The sequence below is a fragment of the Delphinus delphis genome, chromosome 10 (assembly GCF_949987515.2).
Source record: "Delphinus delphis chromosome 10, mDelDel1.2, whole genome shotgun sequence".
Classification (NCBI taxonomy): domain Eukaryota; kingdom Metazoa; phylum Chordata; class Mammalia; order Artiodactyla; family Delphinidae; genus Delphinus; species Delphinus delphis.
This window is the reverse complement of record NC_082692.2, coordinates 63,219,026-63,232,818: the sequence shown is the minus strand read 5'-3', so window position 1 is coordinate 63,232,818 and position 13,793 is coordinate 63,219,026. Positions and strand designations below refer to the sequence as shown.

The window sequence follows — 13,793 nt, the reverse complement described above, 5'->3', positions numbered from 1 at the left end:
ATTGGTGCAACTCATCATCTGGACCACTTTAGATGCTAGGGTGGGGAATGTGGTCCCCAGATCTGGATCCCTCACACTGGACAGGAGCAGCAGGAATCTTGGTTGTCATCTCCCAATCTTGGACACACTGCGCAGATCCAAAGACCACATTCTTCTACAAAAACCCTGTGAAAGCCCAAGAAATGGTGGTTTTTGCCACTATTTTTTTCAGTTTCCACCATCCCACTGACGGTTTGTGGAAGAAGATAAATGCCTTTCCTTTGAGTTCTCCCCCAAGACTCTTTGTTCATCTTAGGTCCAGCTTAAATGTCACTTTTGTAAAGACATCCTCCCTGATTCCCTAGCCTTACTGTTCTTTCCTGTGCTTTCTACACCTTTTCAGATTCTCAAATCAATATAAATTATGAAGCTCTCCAATGCACGAAGCCCAGGGAAACAAGGTTATGATCAGAGGCTGGGCGACAAGGTGCCAACACTAGTCCAGGGATTTGGATGTGTCTTCACCGGCCAGGTTTTGGGGGACAGTCACCCACTTAAGGCACTTGGGGGTACTTCCATGGGACTGGCCACCACGGAGGCAATGACAAGCCCCGGACTCTGCAGTCATCTTCAAGGAACCCGCACGAGGTGGGGTAAGTGCAGAGGAACGTTCAGCGTTCCAGGGGCACCGTCACAGGTCCGCGACGTCATCACGTGCCGGAGGGGCTGTCACGTGCTGGAACTCCGTCACGTGCGTCATGTGCGGGAGACGTAGTCGTGGCGTCCGGGGCTACTGCGAGCCGTCCCTGCTGCCGTTAGCGGACGCCTCAGGGGCCTCATGGCCGCATCGTTGACCTGCCTCAGCGCTGGGCCTGCAGCCTCGAGGCCCTCGGGCCGGAGCTGCCACCTCTTGCTGCTGATGCTGCTGAACTCCGGTGAGGCGGCGCCTGCTCTGCGCCGCTCCCGTTCTGGGTCCTTCTTCCCCGACGGCGCCACCCGCACCCCCCCCGCCCCCCGCCAAAACCCACACTCGAGGCCGGGACAGGCCCCGCGGCGCCCACCCGCAGCCCCTTCTCCTCTGCTACCCCTCCGGGCATCTCCCAGGGCGGTTCCGGGGATCCCAGACTCCTGCGCTCTCAGCTTCCGCCCTGACACCCGCCAGCCCTGTAGCCTCCTGGGGCCTTGTGGTGCGGGGGCATCCCTGCGTTTCCTCCTGGAGGCGTGGATGTCGCGGCTGAGACCCGAACCACCCTCTTGACGGCATCCTCAGGGCTCATCTTCCCACGCAGCAGGGCAGTGCTGGAGACCCCGCTCCGGGTAGGCGGTCCGGGCCAAACTCATGGTCTCCAAACACTTAGACGAATGTTCCTCACCTCACTTGCTTCCCAGACCCTCAGCTCCTACCGAGGGTGCCTCTCTAGCAGCGGCTTCCTTCCCTCAGGAAACGCATGCCCTCAGGCACTGTCCCCTTGACTCCCTCAGCCCGGGGACCCCTCCAAACCTGACAACTCAGTGCCACCCGCTCCCCTTTCCTTAGGAATCAGAGACAGACCTCCTGTTCAAGGTCAGGCTGCTCACCCCTGCTCTGGACTCTGGGCCCTTCCTGTGCTCTCATCGATCTCTATCCTCTCCCTTTCTATTTGCTGTGTTTCTTCACCCTATCTCTTCCCCTCACTGCCGCATTTCTCAAAATAAGTTTTCACTTCATGTTTCCTTCAGGTGCTTCCTCACTTTTCACTTAACCCTTAGCCCATTCCTGGCATACCTCTGTCCTAACATCCCTAACCTTTCTGCTCCTCCCTCTTTTTTCATTTTCTCTAGTCCCTTGGCTTCTCTCAGGCCATGCCTCCTAATTCTCCTCTACCTCAGGGTGGCTCCCTTGCCCTTCTGTGTCCCTCCCAGGCCACCCATGCTCTGTTCATCCCTGACATATTGGTGTTCCCTAAGATGCTGTCTGGGTTCCTTCTTCACTGCTCCCTGGGTGAGCTCACTTGCTCTGGGCATTGAGCTGCCACGTATGTGATGCTGCCTCGCAAAACAATGTGCATGGATGTGCAGCCACCTACTGGACATCTGTACCTGGATGACCTAGAACCATCTCAACTCCTTGGGTTCCAAAGTTGAGGCCCTCTTCTTCCTATAAACTGGGTTCTCTTACTCAGTGGATAATAGTCACTCTTCTCTAAAATCAGAAACTGGGGGGTCATCCTAGATTCAACCTTCTTCCTCAGTCCCACATCCAGCTCACCAAGTGTGTTCTCACTGCCACTTCTTCATTCAGCCCTCATTTCTTGCCTGGGTTCTGCAGAGCCTATGGTGGGATCTTACTGCGTTCAGTCTTGTTACCTTCCTATCTACTCTCCATACTGCTTTCACAATACAAGTCTGACCATGTCACACCTCCATTGGCCTCCCTCCTCCCAGAGTGTCTCACTCAGGCTTCTTGGCCTGGCTTATGAAGGCACTCGTGATGACCCCTGACTTTCTTCCCCTGGCATCATTTCTTGTCATCATGGGCCTTGCCCTTTATCCTCTGGAGTCTCCAGCTTACACCATGGTGTTTCTTTCATAAAGAATGTCATCACTTTTCATTTCTGTTTTACCTTCTCATCCTTAAGATCTGGCACAATAACCCCTCTTCCTAGAAGCCTCCCTGTCCACCACTTCTTCTGGGCTTACCTGACACCTGTGGCCTTGTCCCCACATTGATCGCACATGGGTGATCGTGTGTTTACTTATGTCTCCTCTGCTGGGCAACCTGCTCTTCAAGGGCAAATACAGGATGTATCTGTCTGATACACCTCTGTACACCCCTGCGCCCTGCCCCCAGCCCCCTGGCCTTGGGCTCCAGGCTGGGAACAGAGTGGGAGGTGGGGAAATATTTGGTGAATGAATGAATTAACTAATTAATGAAGAATGCACCTCTTCACTGTCATCCTGTTACAACCTCTTACTTCATCTCTGTCCCCCTTTCTCCTCCAGGTTACAAAGGAGACAACACCAAACCAAGTGGGTAAGGTGAGCCCCTGCTTCAAGAAAACCTTGGATCCTGGGAGGGTATGTTCTGAAGAGGGTCACAGAGATAATGTTTCTGGGTCTATAGGGAGCAGAAATTCAGTCTAAATGGCCTGCCTTCTAAAGAACAGCCTGTGCTGTTCAGGACGTACAGACTCAACAGTGCACATTAAAAGAATATTTGGGCCTCCTGTGGGAATGCAGAACCTCTTAAAGTTGAACCCAGGCTGCATCCCATCAGGGAACATGTCCAGGAGGCTGATGCAGATCCTTTTCCACATAGAAACATTTTGAGCTCTAAACTGTTCATTTGCAAATGGAGCCTCTTGGGCCCTGTGGCAGTGTCTTCTGGGGTCTTCCTGTCATTTTCCTTAGACCTCAGGGGTGGAGGGTTGGGTTGCTCCTGCTTGTTCGCGGGCTTCCTTTGTCACAGGTGCACCCTAATTTGTTATGGATTGTTTGGTTAAGTTAGTTATTTCTGCTTGTGTCCATGCCCCACCCCTATTCCCCCTCTTCACCCTTCTCCCAGCCTTTCTTGTATATTTGATGTGTATCTTTCTGTTTGTGTGTGTTTTTGTAAAAATACATATTGTGCTTTTGTGTGCATGTATTTCTAACTTACGCAAATAGCATGTTCTCTAGATCTCTTTCTGTTTCCTCCTCTTTTCATTCAGTCCCATTTAAAAAAACATTTTATTTGGAAATAATTTTAAACTTACAAAAAAGACTGCAAAAATAGTACAAGGAACATGCACACACACAAAATTTTTTTCCGAATCAGTTGAGGGTAACATACAGCATGGCTCTTTAAATACTCTGGTGTGTGTTTTCTAAGAATATTCTCTTAGATAACCACAGTACAAGTTATCAGTTTCAAAAATTTACATTGCTAGCATATTTTAATCTATTGCCCATATTCCAGTTGAGTCAGCCCTCTGCATTCCTACCAGCAGTTTGTGAAGGTGTATATATTGCTACAGACCTCCCACCCCTTGGCATGATCCAGCTTTTACATTTTTTGCCTATCTAATAGACAAAAAAATGACTTCTTAGTTTTTTGGGGTTTTTTTCCCACTTGAGGATTTTGTTTATTGCTTTCATAATTATTAAACCTGCTAAAATCACATAGAGTGGCTGTTCACTTCTGCTCTGACTCCACAGTGGGGCAGGTGAGAGCTACAAGGGTCACTTGGTTTTTGTGGCCTCTGGGGGTGGCTAGGCATGAGAGGTAGGCAGGTTAACAAAGCCCCAAGAATCCTTCATATAGTACACCTTTACCAGCAGTAACTTGTGTCCTTAGACATCTCCTCCTCCTTCATTTTTCTTTTCTTCCCAAATCAACTGGCGATTTCCTTCCCAAATCTTCCCATTTCCCTGCCTGTGGCCCCTTGAACCTCTTCCACTTCTGTCCCTTACGGTTCTAGACTAGACGATGAAGGAAACTTTTCCTTGTCTCTACCAGTCCCAGTCGGCCTTCCTTGGAACTAATCTACTGAGCATGCACTAACATGGGAGCAGTTTGATTTAGGTCTGCCCAGGGGAAAGGGAGGCTCCAGTCCCCACTGTGGCTTAGCTCATAGGAGGGAAGTTGAGGTCCTGATGAGAAGGATGTGAAGGTAAAAAATGCTACCTGAAGTGTGAATGTGGAACAGGGCATATGCCCCACCCTCGGGCACCCTACTCTGAAGGCTTTTCCCTCACTCCCACATTGTCGGGGGTCCCTCTCTCAACCTCAGATCCTCTTGCTCTTCAACCTCATAGGGCAGGCACAGGTACTGATCAAGGAGCTGTATCCCAAGGAGAAAATGTTTCACCCTTAAGCAAGTGGCTGCCTGTTGAATTCTTCATCTTCCCTGTGTTCCTTGTGCCTCTGCAGCTGCGATGGCGTGAGGGGCCAGAGAAAATAATGTATAAGTGTTGAACTTGCCTCAATGAGAAGCTTGAGGGACAAAGAGACAAAGATACATGGGAGTCAGAGCTGTGGAGAAGGGGAGGGAAGGGAGCAAGGTGAAGGGTAAGGCTGGTTATTCAGGAACTGGGATCCTTTTTCTTTTTCTGGAATCGCTGGAACTTGCCCTGAATAGCAAGGGCAGCCTTCTCTGTTTCTGGTGCTGTCAGATCAATGTCAATCTCCTCCTCCTCCTCAGCCTTCTCGGCATTGCCAGCTCTCCCCTTTTCCTCTGGGCCAGCTGCCTGGTTGGTTGCTGGGGTTGTTTTGGTGTTAAGCTCCTTCCAGGGCATTTATCAGCATTCAGATGATGTCTTGTCCTTCCACTTGAGCTTTAGATCCCATTCCCCTTTTCTCCTCCTCAGGAATCTTCACAATCAATTCTCTTGACTTGCTTATAAATAAAACGTCTTCCTTTTTCACTCAGTGTGATAATCTCCAGGTCCATCCATGTTGCTGCAAATGGCATTAATTCATGCTTTTTAATGGCTGAGTAATATTCCATTGTATATATGTACCACATCTTTATCCATTCATCTGTCGATGGACATTTAGGTTGCTTCCATGACTTGGCTATTGTAAACAGCACTGGTTTCAGGACTTAATGAAGCTCAGGTTCTTGATGTCTCATTGCAGAAAGAATTCAGTGAGAGACAAAGTGATAGGTAAGAAGTGGATTTATTTAGAGAGAAACACACTCCCCAGACAGAGTGTGGGCCATCTCAGAAGGTGAGAAAAGGCCAACTTCTTAGTTTAACTGACATTTTTCTCATTACTAATGAGTTTGAGCATGTCTCAATGTGCTGTTGGCTTCTTGAGTTTCCTCTTCTAATAAATTGACTGTCTTTATCCTTTGCATATTGTCTATTCTTTTTTCTTGTTGATTTCCTGGAGTTCCTTGTATATTCCTAATAAAAGTCTTGTATTGATTTTAGATATTGCAAATATTGCCTCCTAATCTGTCATCTGACGGTTAACTTTGTTCCTGGGGTCAAAAATCCTTGATTTTGATGTAATCAAGTTAATCAGTTTAATGCTTTATGGATTGTGGTTTGAGGTTTTGTTTAAAGAGTCCTTTCCCACCCCATGCCACATGGTTGGCTGTTAACTTTATGGTTTTACCTTTCACGTTTAGGTCTTCAAGTACTACTAGAGAGAGGAATCCAGTTTTGTTTTTCTTATTTCTTTTATAGTGAGTGAGTTTTCCCAGCACCATCTACTCAACAATCCATCCTTTACTCACTGATTGTGGTGGCTCCTTTATTTACATTAAGTTCCTGTATTCTCTGAAACAATCTCAAGCTCTCTATTCCTTTTTTTTTTGGTCCACTTGTCTGTCCTTGTCAATACCACACTGTTTTTGTCACTATGGCTTTGATGTGTGCCTTAATATCTGCTAGGACAAGTGTCCCTTCTTTGCTTTGTCAAAGATGGAACCATTTATGGACCTTTGTTTTTCTATTTCAATTTTAGAGTAAGTTTATCAAATTTCTTAAAAATTCTAACTGGGTAAGTGACTTTATAGATTAATTTTAGGAAAAATTACACCTGAAATATTTAGTTATTCTATTTAAAAGCAATAGATCTTTCTCCATTTATGCCAGTCATTTTCAGTGTCCTTCATTAGAGTTTAAAATGTATTACTGCAAAAATCTTGCTTAGTGTTGGATACTTTAATTCCAGGGTATTTTATAATTTTTAGCTATCAACTGTATCTTATTTTGAATATAGTTGTGCTATACTCAGGTTGGTTGGCATAGAGAAATATTATTGATTTCAAAAGTCAGTTACTGAAGTATTATATACATACACAAAAAAAGTGCACAAATTATGTGTCCAGCTCAAGAAATTATCACACAGTGAACGCACCTGTGCAGTCTCCACCGAGGTCAGAAAGTAGAGCAGTACCAGCACCAGAAGCTCTCTTATGTCCTCCCAGTTACTTCCTTTGTCCTCCTCCCACAAAGTATCATTATTCCTGGCTTCAGAAAGTATAAATTTTTGGCCTGTTTCTTAATGTTATATGATGTTTGCTGTAGGTTTGTGGCATATAACTTGTATAAATAAGTATTTTCTTTCTGTTCCCAGTTTGCTAAGAGTGTTTTGTTTTTTAGTCGTAAATCTATGTTGATTTTTTCAAATACCTTTTTCTGTGTCTATTGAGAAAAGCAGAGTTCTTTTAGAGAAAAATAACTGTTTATGTGGGGAATACACAGAGACTGCTTCCATTGTGGGACCACCCTTGTACCCCAGGACAATCTCTACATGATCATGGTGCATAATTTTAAAAAATATAATATTGGCTAATATTTTATTTACAATTTCTGCATCTGTGTCCATATTCATGCAGTCATACAACTTGATTGTTGGAACTACTTGCAAACTGATAGTGTGTCAGCTGTTACACAGAGTGGGAGGCCTCTGTTGGCTCCATGCTGGGACTTTTTCTTGAATGGTCTGTGTAAAGACTTCTGACCTAGAAGTCTGGAGCTTTTCTTGACTCTGAGTAGTGTGGGGACAGAGGCCTTTTGCATCTAAGAGATGCAGAAAGCTTTATAGCCTTTCTGGAACGTGGCCTAGGGACTTACCCTGACACAAGAAAATACATTTCCTGTCCTGGGGCTCCTTCTATGCTTCTCCCTTGTTTTGAGGTTCTGTGCTGCTTGCTCCCTGTGTGTCTCAGTATCTCTCTCCTCCTCCTGTCATGTCTCTGTGTTTCTGTCTTGATGCTTTTTATCTCTGTCATTGTCACTTTCTGTCAGCTCAGTGCCTTTGGGCAGGCCACTGCTCTTCTCTCACCTTCGGTCTCCCCTTCTTTGAAATGGAAGCAAGCCCCCGAGTTTACAGCCTCATGCAAATTACCCTGGAGGGCATCTTGGTCACAGTCATTCTTATCCTCCTCTATGCGGCCACTGTATCTCCCTGTCACGCTTGTTCCTGAAGCTTGTGGCAAACCCTGGTGGCCGAAGAATTTGGACGTGACACGCCATTGGCCCTGGGAGGTGAGCCTCCGAGTGGAAAATGAGCATGTGTGTGGAGGAGCCCTCATTGATCTCGACTGGGTAGTGACTGCTGCCCACTGCATCCAAGGGTGAGTGTGGCCCACGGAGACCCAGGGCTGCAGCGGGCCCAGCCTAGACTCCTCATTTCCTCTATGAAACAACGTGGCAGTGGGGGACGTGGGGCGGAGTGGGAAGGGATGTCCAGAACAGGGAAGAGTCATGCTCATGATCTCACAGAGGCCGGGGACTGAGCTTGGGCAGGAGCCCCAAGCAACAAAGACTATATCCTAACCAGGGCAACTGCATGCACCCCGTATACACCCCACCCCTCACACACATTAGAACACGCGTGCATGCTAATAGCTGCACACTCAAATCCACAGCACATAGACCAGGCCACTTGAATCAGCTTGACTGATGAATGAGGAGGCAGTCATATCTCGGACTCCAAGGGCCCCCTGGGTAGATGAGCAGGATGGAGTGAGCCGGGCAAATCAGGCAGGACTTCTGCTAAGGGGAGCGTCCTTGGCGGAGGTAGGAGCATAGTGTTGCTTGAGAACCTGACATCTACCAGGTGGGGCTCTGTGTCTCCTGTAGCACAAAAGAGTATTCAGTGATTCTCGACACCTTCAAGCTGAAGCCCACGGACTCCACGAGGGCCCTCTTGATCCCTGTGAGGGACCTCATTACGCACCCCAAGTACTGGGGCCAGAACTTCATCGCGGGTGATGTTGCCCTCCTCCAGCTTCACACTCCTGTCGTCGTCAGCAAGTACGTGCAGCCCATCTGCCTCCCGGAGCCCAACTACAACCTGAAGGTTGGGACACAGTGCTGGGTGACTGGCTGGGGCCAGGTTAAACAGTGCTTCTCAGGTGAGGAGGATGGGGTCGGGGTGACATGTGGTACCCCAGAGGGTACACTCCTTTCCTCTGGGGCCTCTCCTGATGAGCCCCCTCATGGTGCCTCTCAGGAAGCTTGTGGCCGTTACCTCTGGCCCCTGGTTCTTTGGATGTGTTAGGATTGCTCCTCACATGGGAACTGTTGCCATGGTTTACACCATTGCATGTGCTATGGGCACTTCATTTAGTCCTAGGAAAACCTGATCATTTGCCTCTTACGGAAGCTCAGAGTCAGGGATTCATAAATTCACTCACTCACTGATTTGTTCATCTGAGAAACTTCGATGTTCAGGCATCTGCCACACGCCAAACCCTTGTCACTGGTAATGCATGCCCTGCCTCTAGGGAACTCATAACTGAGTATGGGTGGAAGCACAGATTAACAAGGAAAGAGGCAAAGACTTTGTCAGGTGATCTTGAGAGCAAGTCGGGAGGGATCTGGAATGAGCTCTGGCAGAGAGTCTGCCTGAGATGCCTGAAGGAAGAGTGAATGTCAATCAGGTGGCAGAGGGCACAGCCAGTATAGAGTTCAGAGGCTGGAGAGAAGCAGCATGGGGGTGGGCTCTCAATTTCTGAGTGGTTGCATTGAAACTTGGATTGTAGCCTGCTTGGTTCAGGAGCAAAAGATTCCCAGAGAAAGGGATCCTGAAATAGAGCCTTAGAGGGCAAGGTGCTTGCCCAACATGGTCCACACCACAGGGGGAAGGGCCAAGTGAAGGAGGGCATGGAGGTGTGAAGGGGTGTGGCTGAGTCCTGAGGATGGAGGTGACAAGACCCTGGGAATAGGCAGGGCTGAGTAGAGTGAGGAGTCAGTTCTCACCCCACTGGACTCCTCCACAGCCAACTCCACACTGACCCCAGCGTTGCGGGAGGCCGAGGTATTTATCATGGACAACAAGATTTGTGACCGGATTTACCGCAAGAAGTCCCTCATCCCCCGCGTTGTCCCCCTTGTCCTGGGGGACATGATCTGTGCCACCAATTATGGAGAAAACTTGTGCTATGTGAGCTTCTGGGAGGTTCTGGCAGCTCTCCTTCGGTTGGGATGACCCCAGGTGGGGGGCATTTCCCCAGGGGGAGGTTTGCTTGGCCTCCCTCTTTGTCATCATCATCAGGTAGTGCTCTGCTCCCATCTGCCTTCCCCGTGACTTTGATTTTGCCTGATATTCTGGGATGGGATCCCCAACTGAGGAGTGAAGGAGGACTCCAGGTAGTGAGATCCTCGAGGAATGAAAGAAGCTTCCAAGCAGAACTCAGAGGGTGGGCATTCTGGGTCCCCCAATCCCTTGGGTCCCAGCTGGGTCCAGAGCCTCCATCGCTCCTCTCTCTTTGCCTAGGGGGGACCCTGGGGGTCCGTTGGCTTGTGAAGTCGAGGATAGATGGATTCTTGCTGGGGTGTTGTCCTGGGAAAAGGCCTGAGCCCAAGTACATAATCCAGGAGTGTACACCCGTATCACCAAATACAGCAAATGGATCAAGAAGCAAATAAGCAATGGGGTTCTCTCAGTCCTCTGCACCTCCTCCTGGCTCCTACTCCTGTCCTGGCTGCTGCAGCCCCAGATGGGCCCCTGATCTCCCTTCTCCTTTCTTCTCTGTGCTTTGCCTTTGCCAAATGGGGCCAGATCAAGGTTAGACCAAGGTCATGGGTCTGTAATCAACAAAGATCAAGGTGGGAAAAGAGTGGCCCCTGGGAGACTGGGTCCTGCTTTGACCTCCTAGTGGGGAGGATGTGGTGGATGACTAGGCTTTGAGTGACCAGGAGAAGGAAATTGTGGCCTAGAAGGGCTTTGGAATTGGGGACCAGGATAGCAGGGATTATATCTGTGCAAACATGAGCTGGCTCTGTTCTCTTTTCTGGGTGGCCCCCGGGTGTTGGGGGTTGGTGCGTGGGTAAGGCCTCCTGGAATTAATTCTGCCAGCAGGCTCTTCAGAGTGGGGACTGATGGTTTTTGCTATATCACTTGTGCTGGGGCTTTGGGAAAGGGCCTGGGCCTGAGGCATCAGTTTCCTCAACTGGAAATTGGGCATGCTGTAAGAGAGCAGTTGAGACATGCACTGTAGGTGACAGTAGGAAGGACCCACATATCGTGCTCCAAAATCAGCTTTTTTTTTTAAAAATGGCATTAAAAAAAAAAACTGATTATAAAAGTTCCCCTCCTACATTTTTTTTTTTTTTTTTTTTTTTTTTTGGCGGTACATGGGCCTCTCACTGTTGTGGCCTCTCCCGTCGCGGAGCACAGGCTCCGGACGCACAGGCTCAGCGGCCATGGCTCACGGGCCCAGCCGCTCTGTGGCATATGGGATCTTCCCGGACCGGGGCACGAACCCGTGTCCCCTGCATCGGCAGGCGGACTCTCAACCACTGCACCACCAGGGAAACCCCCCCCTACATTTTTTAAAAATTAAAAACAATTAAAAGCGATGTCTGAATTTTTGTTGTGATTTACCAAAAAAATTCAGAAATACATGTAAAGATTCTCCCTTGCTCATTCACCCCCACCACCAATGCTGCTCCCCTCCCCAGAAGTAATCATTGTTGGCATCCTTAAATAAAATATCTTTATGGTTTTTTAAATAAATAGAATCTTATATATGTATTATTAATAACCTACATTAAAAAAAACTATATGCCTTGAAAACCTATGTCAGTACCTAGAGCTATTCATAATTTTACATTATTGCATGTGTACCGTGTGGATGTAATGTATGTTATTTAACCAGCACCAGGTTTTAGGCTGTTTCTGACTTGTCGGCATTGTGACAGTGCTGCCATGAGCATATTCCTGCGTGCTCGGGGGTGGGGTGGGGGAGAGCACAGTCTGAAGCATTTCTGCAGCGGTCTTCCTAGGAGTGGATTCAGGGGAGGACCATCAGAGTAGACACAAATTTAGTAATTTTGGATGAATATAATTTACTCCTCCCAAAAGCTGAACCAGTATACATTCACACCTACCGTATACAAGAATGAACGCTTCTCCTTTTTGCTAAAAATGGGTATTATTAATCTTCAAAAATTTTGCCCATCCAGTGGTAGAAAGTTATATCATTGCTGTTTTAATTTGCATTTTCTTGATTGGAAAAATGTCTTTTCATGTGTTTATTGAAAAAAAGGTTTACCTTTTCACTAGTAAATCCTCCGTTCATATGCTTATTTTAGAAATTAGGTTGTTTATCTTTTTCTCATGGAAGGTCTTTATCTTTTCTGAATATTAAGCTTTTGTCAATTATTTTACAAATATTTTCTCCAGTTGTTGTCACTTATCTTTTACAAATATGTGGAATATATGGGTAATTTTCCTGTAAAGACTTTAAAAATTATTATTGAATGAAGTCAGTCAGTGTTTACTTTCTTTATGGATTTTGTGGCTTGCTTAACTTGGCCTTCTCCATCTCCAGATTATAAAACTATCTTCACATATTTCTTTTAATATTTTGATAAATTTATTTTTTATGTGTAACTGTAATCCTTTTGAAATTTCTGTTATATATAGTGTGAGTCAGGCGCTAACTCTGTTTTCAACTGGAGAACCAACTTGGTTGACATTATTTCTTATAGAGTCCATCCTTTCCTGCTGATTTGAATGTCCACATTTATAATAATGAAATCCTAATATATTTGTGGGTGTGGTTTTGAAACCTTTATTATTTCCCACTAATCTGTTTGTCTGTCCCTGGGCTAGTGCTGTACTGTTTCAATCAGCTTCATGTTATGTTTTGTTAAATGGTAGCAAAAGCTCTCCTCTTCTTTAAAAAAAAAAAATTGCCTAATCTACAAAGTTTGCCTTCCATATAAACTTTAGAATCAGTTTGTCGGTTTTCATTAAAAATGTTATTGGTATTTTAACTGAAATTAAATACACAGAATAATTTGGGGAGAACCGTCATTTTTACAGTGTTGAGTTCCTAACCAGGAATATGGTATATGTCTCTATTCATTCAACTCTTCTATTCATGGATGTCTGGAAAACCATTGAGTTTGTTTCTAAGTAGTTTACAGATTTTGATTATGTCTGTTATTGGTGGTATCTTTTCCCATTACACTTTTTCTAATTCTGCATATTAGGTATTTTAAAGCTGTTGATGGATTTAAAAAAAAACAGTGATCTTGATTCCTGGTCATCTTGCAAAACTGTGTATTAAATTCAGTAGTTTTTCAGTTGATTCTCTTGGCTTATTTTGGGGTAATCACATCACCTAAAATGGTGACAGCTCCCTCTTGTCCTTTTTGAAAGTCACACCATTTACTTCTTTTGCTATCTCATTGCTGGAGACTCCAGCACAATATGAAATAGTAGCAATAATGGTGAGGGTACATGTACTGACCCTGACTTCATTCTTTCATTCATTCCCCAGATACTTGGAATTTCCTCTGTGTCAGGCACTGTTTTGGGCCCAGGTGACACAGTTGTGAACTGTTAAGATGATTATTCTTATTTAATTTGTTTACTTAGTGAAACACATGACTAGATCTCCAGTAGATTTCTTAGGTAAATCCTGTAATACACTCTGGATTAAATTTCTTCCGTTTTGTTTAGAATTTTTGTTCCAATATTGGATTGGCCTACAATTTTCCTTTCTGTTCCACCCTTGGTGCCATTGCTATGCTAGCATCTTAAAACATGTTGAGGAGCTTTCTAGTCTTTTCCTGTGCCCTAGAGCAGTTTATATAACACCAGCATTATCTGTTCCTTACGTTTGGTAGATTGTGCACATAAAACTTATTGGGCCTGATGCCTTTTTTAGGTGACAAATCTTTGACTATTTAAAAAAAAAACTTTCATAGTTATTGGCTTAGTTGGGTTTCCCACCTCTTTTTGCATTAATTTTAGTAAAATAAATCAATTTAGCTTAGATTTAAAAATTTTTAACTGATACGTAAAATTTGAACCTATGGCTCCTTTCCTATTTTTAATATTATTTACATGTGTACTCTTTCACGTTTCCTAATTA

General features: G+C 45.9%; 2 protein-coding genes across 2 annotated transcripts; one reads left to right on the top strand and one right to left on the bottom strand.

Annotated features, from left to right (window-relative positions):
- Window positions 1-584: 584 nt before the first annotated feature.
- LOC132432896 (serine protease 45-like) lies at window positions 585-10,415 on the top strand (the record flags this gene model as incomplete). The annotated part of the gene is given in 6 exon segments (XM_060023767.1): window positions 585-632; window positions 2,962-2,992; window positions 7,886-8,033; window positions 8,542-8,816; window positions 9,684-9,847; window positions 10,182-10,415. Coding segments are annotated over 6 exon segments (900 nt in total), but the record flags the coding sequence as incomplete, so codon positions are not given.
- LOC132431854 (Purkinje cell protein 4-like protein 1) lies at window positions 5,023-5,235 on the bottom strand. The gene has a single exon (XM_060021612.1). The coding sequence runs from the start codon at window positions 5,233-5,235 to the stop codon at window positions 5,023-5,025; it is 213 nt and encodes a 70-aa protein (XP_059877595.1).
- Window positions 10,416-13,793: the final 3,378 nt, after the last annotated feature.

Coding starts and splice junctions, on each gene's coding strand:
- LOC132431854 (XM_060021612.1), bottom strand. CDS start 5,235: ATGCCCTGGAAGGAGCTTAACACCAAAACAACCCCAGCAACCAACCAG.